Below are 19,464 nucleotides of genomic sequence, written 5' to 3' on the forward strand. Positions count from 1 at the left end.
ATGATATAATATTCCTAAATTTAAGAATATAATAATATAATATAATGTATTATGATTTTTAGGTAAATTATACACATTTTAAAATTTATTTTGCCGTTTAAAATTGTTCGTGTTTCCCAGCAAATAGGACCTGTGGCGAGTTCAGAGTTCATTTTTTATCCAATCAACAGCCTCCATAGCAAACCACATGCGGTAACTCAAACCAATCATAAGTCCTGTTTACTTGTATGTCAAGGGCGATTGCATGTGTTATGTCTGTGATAGTATAAAGCGATTTTTGGTATATTGTCAGTTGTAATGTCTTTCTAGTTGTACGTTAACTGAATTTTTCAGGGAGATATGTAAGGATGATGTACATCTACAGAGGGTTTGCTGGGGCAGTTTATATGACTCTTAGTAGTACTCATGTTTCCTGAAAAAGCTGTATTGATAGCTGATACTTTACGTTTCTAACACTCCTGTTTCACTTCATACCGGGGAAAAATGAGAGCACTCTTGAAATTGTACAGTCTAAGCAGGGCTCCCGCCTGCCTCTTAAAATATACATCAAGTGGTAAGAGAAGCTGGTGTAATTCTCTTGACATCAGTTTACCTTCCGCCACCGTATTCTGTACAGTTATTGTGTGAGATAAGTTTCCGTTGTGATTTCTTGCAGCGCAGTGGATCTTGCAGCAAGGCAGAGGCTGTTCCAGCGCCTCGCCAGAGAAACAGACACCCAAAACGTCAATGCTCAGGCATCTCACGTCTAAAATCAAAGCAACGGGTCCCATTTCCGTGGCAGAGTACATGAGAGAAGTCCTCACCAACCCAGTCTCGGTAGTTGGATAAGTTGGCTTTTCTGAAATGACTACACTATGGAAACGACTTAATGCATTCAGTCAGATCTGTTAATCTGCAGGTATTGATTGTATCTTAAACCTGTCATTACTACAAACAGGGCTATTATGTGAAGAATGACATGCTGGGTGCTGATGGCGATTTCATTACATCACCAGAGATATGCCAAATCTTTGGAGAGGTACATGTCTTCTCTCATTGTGACATGATGTGTAAGGAAATTGTGATATTTTGAATTCCTTTATTGAGTGTGTGGGTTAATCGAAGAGGCCTGGTGGTATTTATTTGGTGTATCCCTTTCAAATAACTGACTGTTGGTTACCCCCCCCCCCCCCCCCCCCATCCTCCTCCACAACCTGAACTGCTTTGAATTCAAAAAGTACCAGATTTCCCTCATTACTATTCTCTTTATGTACAGAGAACACAAACAGCGTGAATGGCGTATTCAGTATGCTCTAGAATTATGAGGTTGAACATTATACATATAAGGCTGAGTTATCATTCATAGTATATGCTGAATTCATGACATCTGGAAAAGTAAAAAAAAAACAATGTGCATAATAGAGTTAGAAAACCCCTGTATCTTGGCTGACATAATTCCTTTCATCTTCTTTTTAACTTAGAAAGCAAAAGCTGCACTGAATGTTGTTCATAAAGAAGAAAAGAGCAGAAGGGCTGAAGCTTCCATGTTTAATACTCTTTCTTACTTCAGTGCACATCAGTAACACCCATCTGGTGTTTACCAGTACCTAGCTGGCAATTACAACCTTCCCACATAATCACTAACACAAAGGGAAAGCACGCAACAAGCTTCATAACTAGACCAAATATTGAGGCCTGTACCACATATATGTTCAGAAAACCAAAGCCCCATTGGATGGTTAGCTTGAAATGAAAAAATAAATAAATAAAATTGATACCTTCAGAACTATTTTTCCACCTTCGTGTAAATTAAGTATCAAACATCTTCCCTCCAAAGTAAATTCCTCCAGGCTGAATTTGAGCAAGCTCCTATATCTGAGATTCATAATTTTGGGTTTTACATAGAAATGACCTCATATTGTGGTACTGTCACTAATACACGAATGCTGTGTATTGTTTTTGCTAGCTGTTGGGTATCTGGTGTATAAGTGAGTGGATGGCAGCAGGGAAACCCAAAGCCTTCCAACTGGTGGAACTGGGCCCAGGCAGAGGCTCCCTGGCCAGTGATATTCTCAGGGTAAGAGAGTGTAGTCAGGGCAAACGCGAAGACTTGTGGGAAACATTTTTGGTCAAATTGTGTAACTTTGTTCCTGTGAAGAATATACAGTTCTTGAGCATGGTATTTGACTTCTCTTTGATATCTGAAAGTTAGACAGTTTGTGTGTGTGTGTGTGTTTTTAACCTTCTGACTTTTGCAGTTCAGTATTCACTCAGAAGGGGGCACTGTTTTCATTTTTCCCATGTTGTAACCAGAGTTGTCTATGACTGGCTCTGTAATTTGACTCTAACTCTGAATGGCAAACCAAGTTTATATTTAATTTATAAGGAAAAACACTTGGGTAAATGTTTTATATATTTATTTATCATCTAAGTATTTTTAAACACATTTAGATGGAAAACGAACACAAACTTCTTTTTCTTTTTTCCTTTTACTTGCCTCATGAGAGCAGCTTGCAGTGAATCACATAGTTGTCCCTTTACTTGTTTTTCACCGTTATTTAAGTAAGGAAGCTGATATTTTCTGTGCATGTGTGTGTGTGTGTGTGTTTGTCCAGGTGTTCAGTCAGTTGAAAGGGGCTCTGGGTGGAGCTGAGGTATCAGTGCACCTGGTAGAGGTGAGTCCAAAGCTAAGCCAGGTTCAGGCCCAGTGTCTGACTGGAGATCAGAACCAGGTTCACGAAGACCAGAGTGTGTACCGTACAGGTACCAGTGCCAGCGGTCTGCCCATCTCCTGGTATCACAGGATAGATGACGTTCCCAGAGGTACCTTCACTGCCCCACTACTTACCCTCTCCCCTGAAAATAAATACAGCATTAAAGTCTTTATCGTGGGACTAACTTTGTGCTGCATGCATTTAGGTTTCAGCATCTACCTTGCGCATGAGTTCTTTGATGCTCTCCCCATCCATAAGTTCCAGGTAAACATGGTTTGGTGCTTTGGTAGCAGAGAAATGCAGTCCAGATGTTCAAACTGTAGCTGCTTTTTATTTTTCAGTAGTATGACCAAACTCATATTCATTTTGTTTTTTGTATTTTTTAAATCGTCAGAAAAGAGCACATTTCAGTTGCGATGAACGTAGAGAAACTTTAGTTGTAGAATTACATTTTTTTGTTTCTCTTTTTAGCGAGTGGTCAATGTATAATCTTGGTAAATGTATACTCTAGCTAACTAGCAAGTTTTGTAGATTCACTTAAATTCCAGCTTTAATTGAGTCCACTGCCTTTGATGATTCCTCTTGATGAATGTGTACTGTCTTCTCGTGTGTAGAAAACAGAGAAGGGTTGGAGGGAGCTGATGGTGGATATAGACTCTGTGGTACCAGACAAGCTGAGGTTTGTTGTCCTGCCAACCCCCACTCTAGCTTCAGCTACACTTATTCAGGTTAGTGCTTCAACATTAAGACAAAAGTTGTTTTCTTCTGTCTCTGTGATTTGTGTGCCTGTGTGTGTGTGCGTGCGTGCGTGTGTGTGTGTACTTTTGCGACTGCTCCACTTGTTTGTCTTTTAATATGTCCTGTGTCTTACTTGTAATGTTTTAATGATTTAATAACACACAAATTGCTCCTTTGGGATCATAAAAAAAGTAAAAAAAAAAAAAGAAAGAAAAAACTGAACTGAAAGTGTGACCAGACGGGTCAGCCAAGAAATGGAAAGTTTTAAAGAAAAGAGAAACCGGAGAAGGAATAGATTAATTCATTATCGTTGAATGTCCGCGTGGAAAAGACAGCAGTAAGACAAGGGCAACAACGAACTGAAACACCTTCGAAATAGAGTTTTAGAGTTCACATTTTTATAGTAATATTTTCTATGTTTCAGCAAGGGGAAAGGAGACCAAAAAAATCAATCTCTTTGCAAAATATTTGATAACATTTCAGAATTGAAAAACAACTGAAGTGGGGGGGGGGGGGGGGGGGGGGGGGGATCGATTACCAGGCAGCCCTCTTTTGCTTTAAAAGGGAGTCTTTATGGGCAGATTTTTCTCCATCAGATCAGACCAGGCTGCGAGGCAGCTGGCTTTTATTAGCTGTGTTTATGCGATATATACATTACAGGCCTGTTTGATCTGGCCACTTTTGGAAGAAGCAGGAGCCTTTGAATGGACTGCCAAAGTCTTACATCATGTGTTCGCTGAGGTGAAGCCCCTGCTATTGAAAAGCCTGCTCAAAATGGCAGCGGCCCAAGCCCAGAGTCTCGGGTTCCGCGTACTGTCGGCCCGTGCCCTCTCGCCGGGGGCTCCTGATTCTGAACTGAGAAACTCTGCGTGATCTAATCTGAGGCTGCACCGTCAGCTGTTTTTCCTTTCATTTTTCAAAAGGACAAAAAAAAAAAAGGATGGTTGGGGCATGGGGTGGGGAGGGGGGTGTATGTGGGGCTATTATTTGAGTTTTTAGAGTTTTTATCGGTTTCGGTTGTTCGATTTTCTCTCAGACCTCAGAGACAGTCTTCTTTTTATTGGCCGAAAGAAGCTGGTGGCATCCAGTGCTGACCTGGAAATCAAGTCATATGTGATTGATGATGTGAACACAGCCAAGCTTTTGTGCTGTTATGTTGGCTTCAGCACGGACAGGTGTACCAGCTTATGCTTTCATCTTGCATCTCTCTCTCTCTCTCTCTCTCTCTCTCTCTCTATCCATCAATCTGTCTCATCTTTTCAGCCAGATGAAAAGAGACAGCATGTAGAGGTTTGTCCAGAGGGCGGAGTCATTGTCCAGCAGCTGGCCAATCGAATCGCAGAACACGGGGGCGCGGCACTAATTGCAGATTATGGGCATGATGGGACTAAGACAGACACGTTCAGAGTGAGTGTTCAGATTAACGGTTCTTTAAGGTTCTGCTCTGATAGAGACGCTCATTTACGCTGAAGGTGGGATTTTACAGGGCTGAATAGAATGAAAACAGAAATATGTGGGATGAAATTCCACTCACAAAGTCACTGTGTTGGAAGTGTATTACTGAAGTCAGTGGTATCCTCAAATGGAATTCTTTTTTTTTTTTTTGACTATACTGAATTCTGAATACCACACACATTGGATGTTTAACTAGATCTAATTGAGTATTTTGTCAAATACTATCATCATTTTAATTTTTAAATATTGTTTCATTTTAAATCGTCCTCCGAGTAAACGTGCTGAAAACTTCAAATGTCCCCATTAGCCTTTGTTTCTGACAGCAGGAAATCAGGGTCAAATTGCCCCAAGTTCTGTCAGGCCTTTTCTGACCCCACCCAACCCTAATCTACCCCATCTGTTTGTTAAAAATCTAACTCTCGCATTAAGAGCAATGGGCTTGGCCTACGTCTGTGGTCTGCCTCTGATCGCAGCTAGATGAGTTAGAGAGGACGAGGAACCCAAATGAGTGACTGTGGATGTCTCCTCTCCATATGCACTCTGACAATAAACACTGACATGCTGCCACACTGAAGCAATTGAAGCTCAACAGACAACAGCAGTAGTAGTTCGAGTGAATTGTTACTTGCTGAAGGAAAAAAAAAGCCCTCTAGCAATCCAGTTTTCCTGCAATACACGAGAATTGAAGATGTTTAATTTGTCTTAAATTGTTCTTAAATTTGTAATTGAGTTTTAGGGTGCCTGTGGTTCTTATTTTTTTTTTTGAACTCCTAGTTATTTTAGCCAAGTCTGATCCTTGGAAGCTGTTCAGTGTGTTGTTGTAATACAGGTTTTTTTTTTTTTTTTTTTATGTTTTTTGCTTTAAAATGCATCCAGATCAAACCGTTAGGGGAAACATCTGCGCTCAAGCAACAGCGCATCCAAAAACGCTCCTTTAGGCTGACCCCGCACATCTTAAGAGAGACGTTACTGGCTACACACACACACACACACACACACACACACGCACACTGAGGATATACATGTATGTGAATGTGTTATTCGCCCAGGGCTTCAGAGGGCACCAGCTCCACGACGCGCTAGAGGCACCTGGCACCGCCGACCTCACCGCTGACGTGGACTTCAGTTACCTCAGACGGATGGCCGAAGACCAGGTGGCCTGCGTGGGACCCATAACCCAAAGAAACTTCCTGAAAAATATGGGCATTGACACACGTCTACAGGTAAGTTATTTGCAGTATAACTGCCTGGCCTGTGGACCGTGAACAAAAAAAAAAATGTACCGTTAATGACACGGGGATATGACTTCATATTCACATTTATCAGTGAGAGAAACAGAAGTAGTGGCCCAGAGTATTTTCCTTAATCCTGCTTGTGGAGGTCCACTGCTCCCTCGTGTTTTAGATCGCACTCTTCTCTGGGTAAAAGTGCTGGGTGCAATCACTTTTTATTTGTTCTTTTTCATGAGATCACAAGAGATGCAGTTTGGCTTCTACTCTGCATCATCTTTAAACACTTCAAAAGAAAAAGTCAGAGGGTACAGATTATTTTTGTGCGGGTTTGGACAAAGATTCATATTACCATGGTTTTGGACTAATTTGTGATTGGAACGGAAGATCGCCCCTTTCAGAGTGCAGTTCAGCCCAGAACTGCAGCGAATCTTGGTCTGAGAAACTGACCCTCCGCATCCCAGCGTATAAATCAATTTTCTTCATCTACTGTGGCTCGTTAAAATAGCTTTGAATTCAAAACCATAATAGAGGCACGCCTGTCCAGACCAGAGCCGATTCTGTTTTCTGCTGGTTTTGTTCGAAGGTTCTGCTGAGGAGCTGCGCTGACCCATCTACGCGTACTCAGCTCATCCGGGGTTACGACATGCTGACTAACCCCCAGAAGATGGGCGAGAGGTTTCTGTTCTTCGGCCTGTTGGCCCGGCGTCGGCTGGCTCCCCCGGACGAGGGAGGGGACTTAAAGAAGAAGAGGGTCCCTCTGCCCGTGGCTGGGTTCAGTGAACTGGGGAACGGCTTATAAAAGCAGAGAGAGGGGCCAAAGAGTGAGTGAGTGAGTGAGTGTGTGTGTGTGTTTGTGCGTGTGGGTGTGTGTGTGTGTGTATGTGATTATGGGTTTGTTCCAGTGAATGAACAATTCTTAAAAGATATCAGAAGATCTCTGTGAAGCACAGAAAATAACCCCTCCCCCACCACCACCAGCTTTTTCTGCTCAAAAAGGGACATCTAGAACCCACAGGAATATGTGAAACCATTACCAGTTCAACACTGAGTCTCGTCGTGTCACATACGTGCTCTGTATGACTCGAATGGTTTCAGTGTATAACTGTTTCAGTTAAACAGCATATACTACATAAAATATATTTAAAGGTCTGTTCAGACTTCTGTCTTCTGTGGGAAAGAGAATTAGTGAGCTTTATCTGCATGTTCACATGCACAATTTTACTAGTTATTTTCTGCAGTTGAGCCCCAGTGGATGTTAAGATGTTTAGCAAACATGCTCCTTTGTGGAGTTGTGAATGACACAGTTCCCAGTTGGAAGCTTTCTGTATATGGGGAAATAAACAGGTTACGTAACAGAGCGGAGAAAAGGTATAGAAAGGTTTGCGTTTCAGGGGCAGGTTTGACAAAGAGAGTGAAGTCAAGGTTAGATTGGGTGGAGGGGGAGGGGGGGGGAGGCAGGAGAGGAGGGGAGGGGAGGGTCTTCAATCGGCTTTACTACGGATGGAAGCCATTAAACGGACCACATGTTCCCTCCGCATCTGGAAACCATTTAAGTGCGAGTGGAGTAACGGAGCACCCCTAACAACACAGTGGACTCTGACGGAGGAGTGCAGGCACACACTCTTCACTGCTCCAGTAGCAATTAAAATATTCTGTTACAAAACGGCCTCCCCCGTGGCCACTAGTTTGTCGAGGGAGGGGGGGGGGGCGCCGGGACCGATGACAGTTGTAATGACTGTAATGTGACTCAGAAGCCATCTATGGCATCATGCTTTTGAAAGTTGAAACTGTAAAAGCTAGACTTTAGCTCCGTATAAGAATCAGTGTCCCCGCAAAGCTGCGAATTGCTTATGTCCCTCGGACTCGGAAGAGATGAAATAGGTTGTCAGTTTCGCCTCTTCATCGGTAGTGAACTCGGTACATCCCACAGGGGAGAGTTTCTCAGATAAGGAGCAAGTTTCTTCTTGGACTCAGCTGGAGTTTCTCTATTCAATTAAGTCCATCAGGTTCAGCGCATTGTGGCACTAGCAGGCGACAAAGGCTCTTCGAGTTGTCTGTGACCTGTGCTGGTGATGGACCAGTTCTTCACAATAGCAAACGAGGAGCTGCAAGACCACAGCTGACAAGACCTCCACATGTGCTCCCCTAATTATAGCCAAGCCATTTTCTTCCCCACAAAGTTCTCTGTTCATTTAGCATGAGGCCCAATGAAAGCTGACGGGCTGTGCTGGCGCATGGATTAAAGAACCACAAAGTACCAAAGTACGCTCCATTTTTCCTTCAAATGCTAATCATCCTGTGATAAAAGGATTCAGTCGTATGCTAATATTACTTAATACATTATCAAATGATACTTTTTTTTTTTTTTCTAACCCCGTCTTTTCATTTGCTGTCTGATCAGTGAAGGACAGAATGCTTCCAGCTTTGCATTGCTGTTAACAGATGTGGTGTCACATTAATGTTGTGACCTTCCTTCAAGGTCATATCTGAGGGAAAGAGGTTGTACAACAACAACAACAAAAAAATATATGGAGGCAATTTTTATTAGATATGTGAATATTAAAATGTACAAAACACTGACATCTGCCAGTCCAGTGGCAAAACAGACCTTTAAATGGTTTCTCAGGACTCAGTCATCACCCTTACAATATGTGCTTTGTGTACAAATATGGCATCCTTCACATAGTTGTGCAGCTAAACCTCCACTAAGTCCACCCAGCAGAGTTCACAGTCCAAAGAAATGGCTTAAAGAGGCCTTCACACTAAGAAGCGTTCCTAAAACGGGATTAAAAAATGGATTCTCCCAATAAACATCAGCTTTCAGATTCATTATCACTGTTCTGGTCTGTTTTGTTATACTTTTAAGAACGTTCTTACTATGATCCAAAATTCATTAAATAGTCTGAAGAGATGCTCATTGACAAGAAGGCAAACAAAATACACTCACTGTTTTCAGTTTTCTTGATGATAAAATGCCAGGACACTCTACAGACAAACTACAATGAAGGCTGCACTAACCTAAAAACGGGAAAATGCAGTATAACTGATCTGGTTTACTATTTACTATAACTGCAAAAAAAAGACATTAGGAAATATAATCTGAAATCATTATTTAGTCCTGAGGTTAGAAATCTGTATCACTGATTTAAGATACAGATTGAAAAAAACAAAACAAAACAAAACAAAAAAAAAACAGTCTTGTTTTGTATACAATATCTTCACAAGGGACATCTCTCTGGTACTTTTTCATAGCATATTTGCAGAATGATGTTAGCCATTATATTGAAGATTGCCTTGAATTAAAACCTCACAGTCAGTGGAAAATAAAGATTAAAAAAAAAAAAAAAAAAAAAAGATGGGGAGCTATATTGAAAGGTCACACCATGGCAGATTAAAAAAAAACACAAAAAAAACCTTGAATAATAGAAAGAGAGGGAAAAAAAAAAAACCTCTACCGTTGGTCTTGATTTTTAACACTTCCCTCAGAGTGTGTATTCTGGTCTAGTCAATGCTCTAGCTCAACAAAAGACTTTTAACCCTATTCCATGACCTTCATATCTATAGTGTTAAAGATACCTGACTAAATGAAAGCTTTGAATTCTCAGGTTTGATTCACAGGCGAGCTCCCTTTGAAGTCTCAACTCATTGTGGAGGTAACTAGGGTCTGAGTTGCAATTCCTTTTTTTTTTTTTTTTTTTTTTTTAAAGACAGAAATTTTCAAACGTGCTTTCACATCCACAGTGCAGCGCACATTTTGTGCAGAAGTCTTAAGACACTTGACATTACTAAAACAAAGAAGATTGTACAAAACAGTTTACATTAAGACTTCACTGGAGTATTCTATGAACCGAATCTTACGTTTATCGAGGATAAATCTTACTGTATAGGGTAGAGACTAAAATATTGTATGATTATATGTATCCAAGTACGCAAAGTTATTTCAATGAATAATTTCGATACTTTTAAGGAGACATTTTAGCGACTTTGAAACTTTGCTTTGGGGAACTGCATTTGCCACATTTCGGCGTCATTAGTCAACAAAGTAAGACTGTTCACACAACAGACATATTTTGTCTTCCAGTTTAACAATGCCGCACATACATACTGCCTCATCTACAAAATAGCACTTTTATCTAAAATGTTGAACCGCTTGTAGTTTAATTGGAGAACAGAGAACACAAATAACAGCACTTTTTAGAAAAATAAACAGCAATAGAAGCTACAAAGCTCAAAAGTCCATTTCTGACTCTGTAGAAATTTGGTCCAAACACTTCAGCCCTTCACTGGTAGGAAAGGCAGTGCAAAAGTTTATGACTCCTAATAGGAGAATTCCCAAAATTCTCAAAACGTTTATCTTTCCAGGTTTGTAGGTTACTGCTCGCTAAAAAGCCGACAAGTGGAAAAAGAGAGGGAAAGCCACGTCTTATCTCTGGAATGTTACGAAAATATCAAAACAACCTGAATATACACATCATGCCTGCTTGTGTCAGGTTCCCAATTTCTGCTGATGTGTTGAAATTGCGTGGGCAGCAGTGCAATGGGACTTTAGGTGCAAGGGCTTCTGGAGTAAGTATGCAGGCACTTGCGACTCCCAAGCCAACAGTCTCAGCAAAAAGGCTGGTGAGAATCCGTCTTTTTTTTTTTTTTTTTTTGTAAAAAGGTGCATTAAGTCCTCCCTGCCACTAGGGGTCCTCTTCCATATCATCCAGGTTAGGTGCCATGATGAAGTGCTTGGGGTAGAGCAGGTTCCTCTCGTCAGCGTATTCCTCCCAGCGAGCGTCGTCGCTCTCGTGGGTGATGTAACGCTCGCCTCTCCGTGTCTCAAACTCGCGGAGGTCCAGCCAGGTCTGATAGTCCTGAGCAATATACACACAGAAGCCAAATTTTAGATGTAGTTATGAAAGAAAACAGACAAATCTTGAAAAGTTTTTTTTTTCTGTAGCAGTACCGAAGGTTAAGGATTCACCGTAGCAAGTATCTTTTTACCTGAAGCCATGGATGACTAAGTGATTTGTCAACACTGTAGCGTTTCCTCATCTTTACTTGAAGGAGGTTGTTGATCAAGTCAGTTGCTGTGAAAGTAGGGGTTGGGGTGGGGAAATAAGAGACAATCAATTGGAACTTTGTTTAAGCCAGTCGTAAACCATTCCGCACTACAGTTCATATGAGTTGAACGGGCACCATATGCACATTTCATGTCATGTGGTGTCTCACAAAGACAGAAAACTATTATCAGTCCTTTTCTTTAGCCACAGATGATAAGTTCAGTACGGTGCAGTTAGCTTCAATGCCTATGTCTCTTATAAAAAGACAACAGGGATCTTCCACAGGACTAATTTAGACACTGAAATAGGCCAATCTAACCCCTACGAAAGCAGCCCATCTGAAGAGAAAAAAAATTATACTCCAGGCAAACCAGCTAAAACTGGCTCCAAGGAAGAAGCTTGTTATGTTTGAGTATACCACTCTTGAACTAGGGATCAATGTATTCCCTGCCTGGGTGCTCCATTTGTATGAGTGAGGTTTTATATTACAGATAGAAAAATAGTGTAATTAAATTGTTTTTTTTAGACATACATTTCATAGTGTACTTAAACGTAAATTTAGCCCCACAACAAAGGGCAGTGCTCTTCACGTTTGCTCTGCCATTATGTTCATGTGGACAAGAGCGCTGTTAACAAAAGTACCTGAGAGCCCTTCTCATCTAAATGATTTACCGCATATCAAAGAGAGAGAAAAAGCACTTTGAAAGCTGAGATATATCAGACAGTATTATCTCCAAAAATCCATCAATATGCTGTAAATCATATCTTGCTATATGCAGCATGCCGTTTAGCATATGCTAACACTTGCTCGTGGTCTATGTACACAACACATAATGAAGGTGAGAACCTATACCTCCATTTATGTTCCATTTTGTCAGCTTTGCTATCAAGCATTTTGTTATTTCCTTGTGGAAGCACCTGTGATCTCACAAGTCACACTCCTCACATGACAGTCATCTCAAGTAAGTTTTTTCCATGTGTTTGTATTCAGTATTATAACTGTGCGAACGCATTTTGTCATTCCGTCCACAACACCCTCTTTCTTCTCACCTTCTGAAGAGATCTCCCTCCAGGGGTTGGGCGGGTACATGAAAGCTGCATTCTGAATCTGGTCATTGATGTCCTCGTCCTCGTTGAAGGGGAACGTCCCGCTTAGACTCACGTACACGATGACTCCCACCGACCACATGTCTAGAGAGCGGTTGTAGCCTTTGCTGCGTAGCACCTCGGGTGCCAGGTAAGCCGGGGTGCCAACCACAGAACGCCTGAAAGACTTTTCCCCAATGATGCGAGCAAAGCCAAAGTCACACAGCTTCACCTGTGATCAAAATAATAAAAAAAAAAAAAAAAAAAGGACAGACGCATTAGATGTGTATCAATTAACCTCTGGTAGCGCTCTGGAATTAGGATTACTACCAGATCACTGCCAAACGCTCACCTGAGGAAACGGCTCTGCTGACGCCAGGAGCACGTTTTCCGGCTTCAGATCACAGTGGACGATGTTTTTGAAATGAAGATGTCTCAGAGCCACAAGAATCTGTAAAGAAGAAAAACAAATGCCATTAAACGCTACTCACAAACACGCCGCGTTTCAGGATGTGCGTTACGTAACTGAGGAGACTGGAAACCTGACCTGAGTGACCAGAAATTTGGTGAGGCGCTCTGGGAGCCGACTCTTCTCGCTGGACAAGATCATTTCCAGCATGTCGCCATGGAGCTTCTCCATGACGACGAACACTCGCTCAGGGGTCTCGAACATGCACTCTAAGTTGACAATCCCAGGGTGGTGCAGGTTCTGAGATAGAGAGAGAGAGAGAGCAGTAGAGTAAAATAGAAGGGGGGGGGGGTGCGTTAGCTATCATCATTTTGCTGCTCTCACAGCTGGCAAACAGATGCCCTTTAAAACAGTTGACGACAGAGCAAGTCATTGTGCTAGATAACAAGCCGCGCAACATTATGCATGCTAACAACATCACAGTCTCGCGTAAGTAAAATCAACATCGGCTCTTATTTACAGTACGCACAAACATCGTTTCAAAGTACGGAACGTATTCGGTACAAATCCCGACCACGTCACGTGCCCTCCTACCTGCAAAATGGCCACTTCGTTCCTTAGCTGACTCTCTTGCTTGGTGGGGAATCTCATTTTGTCGATGACTTTAATGGCCACGTCTCTGCGTGTTTTTCTGTGCTTGCCTTCAAAGGAGAGACAAATTCAGCGGCGGCCGCAAAAACACAAGCCATGCATTGTTTTAACAGAAGACTCTGGCTATGAAACCGTCAGTCTAACACTCTGTTCTTTGCTCCCTTACTGCGCATACAATAGGATCAGAACCCCAAATGAAAAAAAGAAGAACGGACTGACAAGGATGAATTCCACTAATAAAAGTTTATTTGCATAGCACAGAAAGAAAAACAAGTCATCCTCCCCTTGTATAAAACCCACTAAAAAGAAAGGAAGCCTACGGGGTGAGCACAAGAGCGAAAACTTGGCTTGAGCAGAGGAAAAGCTTTGTCTTACCTCCGTACACAATTCCAAATTGACCAGAACCCAGAACCTCGTCTGCAAAGATCTGGTAGACAGAGCTGATATCCTGAAAGAGAAACAGAGGTCTAAAAAAAAAACAAAAAAAAAAACAGCTCTTCCATGCAGCGCCGTAACTACACTCTATTGTGGATCTTCAGTCATTTTATTCATTTCCACAATTCGCTAGACTCTGGCTAAAAAGTCTGGCTTTACTGAATGCACTAAACTCTGCTTGCTATATCAACGGCCGTGTTAACAAACACAGTAAAACATACTGAGAGAAATCCTGTGCTTTTTTTTGTTGTGCTTGGTGTACGCTTTTTAATGGCTTCAGTTTTGAGTCAGACCTTTTGAAAGCGCTGGCATTAAGGGAACAGAAATGTATCACACAGTTCCTGCACATGTATGCCGTTTAGTGGTTCCTGCGTGTTTATACTCACCACATTCTCCTGTATCTGGGAATTGGACACTGATATGCTGACAGAAAGCTCTTCTAAAAAAACACACAAAAAAAGACACACATTAAATTTCTTTTTTAAAAGTTAAGACAAGACAAGTTCTAAGGCTCCGAAGAGCTAAGCGTGCTTTCAAAACCAACCGCATGTGGCCAAGCTCTACACAATCCCAGCCATTTGAAAAAGCTAAACGCTTAGCTGCCATTTACAGACTCTATGGCTCCACGCCCAGTTACAGTTACAAAACTTTATTCACAGACAGGAAGAGTAATGTTCAGAGCTCTGGCAGCCCACTCAACTGTGCATAAGAGGACACGGTCTCCCAACATCCAAGCTCAAACAATCCAATAGTAAAACATCTGTGGTCCAGATTACTCGTGTCTACAGAGATAATGGTAGAACGGAGGCCAGTTATCAGTTGACATGATACGAGTCGTGTCTGGGGGGGGGGGGGGGGGGACGTGAAAGGGAAGAAAGGCTGTTTAGCTCACAGATACCGTGCCGGGACATTTCGGTGCACTGGACGTTGTGGGAACTATTGATCGCACGAGTTTGTGACCACAGAGACCAAGGTCAGATAAAAGAGATCTATAACCCCAGTCTAGTCTGGGAACTGGGTCAGGGGCATAGCACTCCGCATTTCGGCACTGAATGAACTAAGAGTTCAATCGATTGTGCTTTTTTTTTTTTTTTTGCAAGCTTGGCAAATACGCAGCCAAACAGAGTGGAGGGGAATCCATGAGAGGATGCTTAAGTCTACGGCCATGTTTAAAATTGTGGAGAATTTACAAATGTTTTTGAACGATTTAAAAAATAATCTATATCCAGCAGGTAAGCTAGAGCACGACTGAATGATGATTTAGCGCTGGTTCTTTTTAAGCTTCATTATAAATGTGTATTAAATGTGAACTCATCACATGGGCTTATTTTGGCCCCCGTCTAACTAAATTGTTCCCCATAATATTTCTAAGATTTCATTACAGTAGATGAATGTATACCAATGTTTTTCTTCTTTACAATTTGAAATTCAGTGATTATGTAAATGCATGTCTTTCCTTGGCTGACTGAGTGAAAAAAAACACCACATCTGATCCGATAACAAAAGATGCTGCCCATTCTGTGAGCATGAATGAGAATAGGACCAATAATGTTACACGTTACAAAGAAATCTCTGTGCCCCTCCCTCCCAAACCATTTGGCAGCTTACACATATTTTATTTGAAGATGTGCAGTCGATATGGTCACCGCTGTTAATGGAAGTGTAAGTCAATGGAATTGAGCTAGTCTGAGGTATTGACAAACAAACTGATCAAATTGTCAAACTGAGCAAATGCCTCATTTAAACATTGGACCATTTTTATTTTTCAGTGATGCTACAATTTTCTTCACTGGATGGCTGGGTAGTCTAATGGACCTCATGTAGAGAGGGAAAAATCCACTTAATCCTTCTTAAATCTCACTAATGTATGACCACATAATCTATTAGCACATAACCTCCTCACAGAAACCCCGCATTATCTGCTCAACGACTTAAGTAAATAAAACCACTGAGAGAGTATTTGATGCTACCGGCACTGAATAAGAGCATTTAGGATATCATGCATGTGGTCGATAAAATCAGTATGTTTCAACTGAGAGACAAACTTATGTGTCACTACAACATGCTTACCTTAGAGTCACTGAAACTAAATGATCTATGAACTTATAAAAAAAAAATCCCAAACCAGCTCTTCGGCTTTAAAAGCTGTAGAAGTGTCTGAACTCGGACTGAAGACTGACACTGCAGAGTCATACATGCATGCTTCTCTCTGTGTGTGTGTGTGTGTGTGTGTGTGTGTGTGCGTGCGTGCATGTATGTAGTACTCACTGTGGTCTTTGCCTTGCCCTGGGCCGGTGCATACACTGGGCTGTGGGGTCACTGGCATCAGGGCCTGGCGGATGGCCTTCTCCCAACTCTGTGCCACCTCCAGACCCACGCCCGTCGCGGCCAGCGCCGGGTTGTGGTGATGCCCGCCCGTATTCTCGCCCACGTAGTACACCATATTGTCAGTGATGATCTCGAAACAGTGCGGGTTGCCTCCCTGGGCTAGGCTGTTAAAGTCCCGCGCTGCCTCCACCTGCAGGATCTCTGACAGAGGAATCTCCTGCGTTGGAGGGACAGGGACAGAGGTCAGGTACAGTTTTAGGAGGAGGTCACGATAAGTCTGCTGAGGAGGTCCGCATTAGCCAATAAAAAGGCACGCATGATGTAGAAAAAAAAAACAAAAAAAAAAAACAGGAAGATGACGGAGAAATGAATATCAAAGCGTGCGTCTCCTCTTTCTTGTCCTTAGCTCCTACTGTCTCTCTGCACAGAGCTTTCATTCAGTACAGTTCTCCGTCTGTTTCTCTCCCTCTCTCTTTCTCTCTCCTCCACTCTCTTGAGAAATGAACTGAGTGAAAGCTTTTTCAGGTCCACTTTTTAAATTCCACCTTCCCTCCTTCAGCCTGTCCCGCCCACAAAAAGAAAAAAGCCCAATTAAAGAGGAAAGGAGTAGCCAATGAGAGTGGCAGCGGGCAGACTCTCAGGGCCTCTGACGCCGGGGATCAGATGAACTGCTTGTGGTTTGCCAAGCAAGCCACATGACAGGGAAGTGCTCCCTCTGATTAAAAGGCAAGATGGGCCTCACCGACCCAGGCACGAGCCCCACAGGCAGCCTGCCAGACGGGACAAACCCGGCCAAGAGGCACCTCCAGAGGGAAGCCATCCCCCTTGCCCCCCAACAAACACACGCGCACACACACGCTCGCACGCACACGCACGCACGCACGCACACGCACGCACATTTCCTAGCTCTGCTCTCAACATCTCACTCACACTGTTCCTCTCTCTCTCCCCTTTTATTTCCATTTCTCTCTCTCTCTGCCTCTCTGTCATCAAAGGACAAGACACATTCTGAGTGGTGGGACAAGTAACACGGGGAAATGGTTGAACAGACAAAAAGAGACAAAGGCAAAGACAGAGAGAGAGAGAGATAGACAGAGACAGAGACAGAGACAAAGAGAGAGAAAGATAGAGATACAGGTATACACCCATAGCCCTGCCTGTCTGTGGGAGGAGAAGAATTTTTTTTTTTTTTTAAAAGAAAAGGACAACACCATCTGGGAAGTGTAAGGGGTATTTTAGACAGTCTGGAGTGTAGGATAATGTTTTAACTACACCTCAAGAAGCATTTTAAGGACAAGCCCAAAGGTTCCTGGAAAAAAAAAAAAAAAAAAACACAGTGCGTGTACAGTTCTGCTTAAACCTGCGTGCGCTCTGGAATGACCTCTCCAGCCCCGGAGAACGTCACCAAAAGAAATGACAGGAGGAGAGTGTTTTCACCTTATTTGTGGACATTACTTATACTTGTTTCAACTCCCACTTCATTAAAATGGGACACGGGACAGTTTCCTCTTTGTCTTTAAGGCTAAATCTACTGGGAAGTCATGAATGATAAAAATAATGTCTTTAAAAAGGCCCAGAATGCCCGGTGATGAAAATTAACAATATTTTCATTGAAACGACGCCCATCCTATAGGAAAACCACAAGGAGAACCATGTCTGGCATGAAAAAACGCTGACCCGACATTTTTTTTTTTTGAAGTACCCCAAAATTCAGTTATTGAGACGCACAATAAAAGTAACGACAGACAACTGCCAGAATTCTATAATGCTGCATATCTTTCTACCTTCCGTTAAATAAATATTTGCTGTTGCTTTAAAGGGGACTGGTACCTTGTAGTACTTGGCTCCGGTTTCATTCTGGAAAAGGGTGAGACACTTGCTGTCAAGCCTCCAGTAATGCCTCTTTCTCTGAAAGAAGGGTAAAAACCAGACCATCGCTCAATAAAACACAAGTTCATATTACACCGTTTAAAAAAAAAAAAAAAAAAAGGTTTTGCACAGTTGGAGAATGGTCTTTGGGATATGGTTTAATATTTGAGAGGAAAAAATAACTATTACAACTATCATGGGTGATTTTAACAGGCTGTTTCTTTAACCTTTTTTATTTTGAAGGATGGTATCGTAAGAAAATGACTGACTTGGTACACAACGCTACCGGTCTGAAGCATCCACACCTCACCTTCTTACCTGGTCACACCGACAAATCAACAGGAGGAATCATTCAAAATCATTTTAAGCAGGAACAAGAAAATGATTTTTTTTTTTGTTTGTTTAAGCACTTCACCTTCACCCCGCCTGTGAAATTCAGCATATATTTGGAAAGCCTTCTTTTTTTTTTTTTTTTTCAGTAGATACTGATGGGGTTTTAATGTGTCGAGTACGTGTTGTTGAGAGAGCTGTGGAGTGTGTGGGAAGCCTCTCTCTCTCTCTCTCTCTCTCTCTTTCTGACATGGACTGGTTCATCAGGAACGCTAAAGAGAGACTCACCAGATTATCTCTGCTGGTATAGTGCACCATCCACCCCTCCTTCACCAAGGTGGAGCTCCTCCTCTTTGTATGTTTTATAGACTGGACCACACGCATCAGAGGAATATTACTGCTCGTCGACGGGCTGGGCGAGAGAGCGAAAGACGAGCGTTACACACGACACGTACGTGTTCTGACAACATTAATACCATTCCAGGTGACGGAAAACACAGCTAAAATGATTTCTTTCAAACGGTTAAGGCAAGCACCGAGGGCACGCGTGTAAAAGTAACCGAACAAAGCTGAACTTTGAAGTGAACATACAAAAACAAAATTTTTGAAATTTAAAACGAGTTTAACCAAAAGGGAAGGGAAACGCCGAGGTACTTGACTGCGGCCACTAAATTTAGACCTTTTCCTTATCGCCAGTCGTTAACTGAACAATCAAGTGCATCTCACTGGGTACAGCGACGTCATAGCGAAAGGGCAGGTGGAAAATCTGTAGTGGTTAACCACTACACACGAGGAGCTGAGCAGCCCAACGCTTCAGTAATGGATTAGGAAGCGGTGAAAGGGAAAAAAAGAGAGAGAGGGAGAGAGAGGTGAATGAGAGGGGGGAAATGGAACCTGATGGTTTTCACTGTCTCCTCATCCTTCTCTCCATCCATGAAAGGAGAGTCCATGAAGAAGATCTTGTCCTCGGGGGTGGAGACGTCTTCGGAGTCGTCCATTCCTCTGCTCCCCTCGCTGTTGACGTCGCTGCTGTCCACTTCCATAGTGGTCTCTGAGTCTGGACCAGGGCTGGCTGGCTCTGCAGAACACACACACACACACAGACAGACAGACACATACACACACACACACACACACACACAGACACAGACACAGACACAGACACAGACACAGACACACACACACACACACAC

At 42.4% G+C, this 19,464-nt stretch overlaps 2 protein-coding genes across 3 annotated transcripts in view; one reads left to right on the top strand and one right to left on the bottom strand.

Annotated features, from left to right (window-relative positions):
• Positions 1–472: 472 nt before the first annotated feature.
• ndufaf7 (NADH:ubiquinone oxidoreductase complex assembly factor 7) lies at positions 473–6,917 on the top strand. The gene is made up of 10 exons (XM_030770876.1): positions 473–553; positions 656–816; positions 938–1,018; positions 1,946–2,056; positions 2,595–2,802; positions 2,899–2,957; positions 3,308–3,421; positions 4,695–4,838; positions 5,936–6,109; positions 6,702–6,917. Exons 1-10 carry the CDS (start codon positions 484–486, stop codon positions 6,915–6,917), a joined length of 1,338 nt encoding a protein of 445 aa, XP_030626736.1. The 5' UTR covers positions 473–483.
• Positions 6,918–10,800: 3,883 nt separating this feature from the next.
• Positions 10,801–19,464, bottom strand: part of LOC115809503 (serine/threonine-protein kinase D3-like) — a 31,517-nt gene continuing 22,853 nt past the window's right edge. For both annotated transcript variants that reach the window (XM_030771184.1, XM_030771183.1), the window contains exons 7-18: positions 19,166–19,349; positions 18,560–18,683; positions 17,903–17,980; positions 16,013–16,289; positions 14,131–14,183; positions 13,685–13,757; positions 13,253–13,359; positions 12,797–12,958; positions 12,602–12,700; positions 12,214–12,481; positions 11,105–11,190; positions 10,801–10,974 (exon numbers count right to left, since the gene is read on the bottom strand). In XM_030771184.1, the coding sequence (XP_030627044.1) occupies positions 10,801–10,974; positions 11,105–11,190; positions 12,214–12,481; positions 12,602–12,700; positions 12,797–12,958; positions 13,253–13,359; positions 13,685–13,757; positions 14,131–14,183; positions 16,013–16,289; positions 17,903–17,980; positions 18,560–18,683; positions 19,166–19,349 (1,685 nt within the window). The remainder of the gene's footprint in view (positions 10,975–11,104; positions 11,191–12,213; positions 12,482–12,601; positions 12,701–12,796; positions 12,959–13,252; positions 13,360–13,684; positions 13,758–14,130; positions 14,184–16,012; positions 16,290–17,902; positions 17,981–18,559; positions 18,684–19,165; positions 19,350–19,464) is intronic.

The sequence above is a fragment of the Chanos chanos genome, chromosome 4 (assembly GCF_902362185.1).
Source record: "Chanos chanos chromosome 4, fChaCha1.1, whole genome shotgun sequence".
NCBI classification, from domain to species: Eukaryota; Metazoa; Chordata; class Actinopteri; order Gonorynchiformes; family Chanidae; genus Chanos; species Chanos chanos.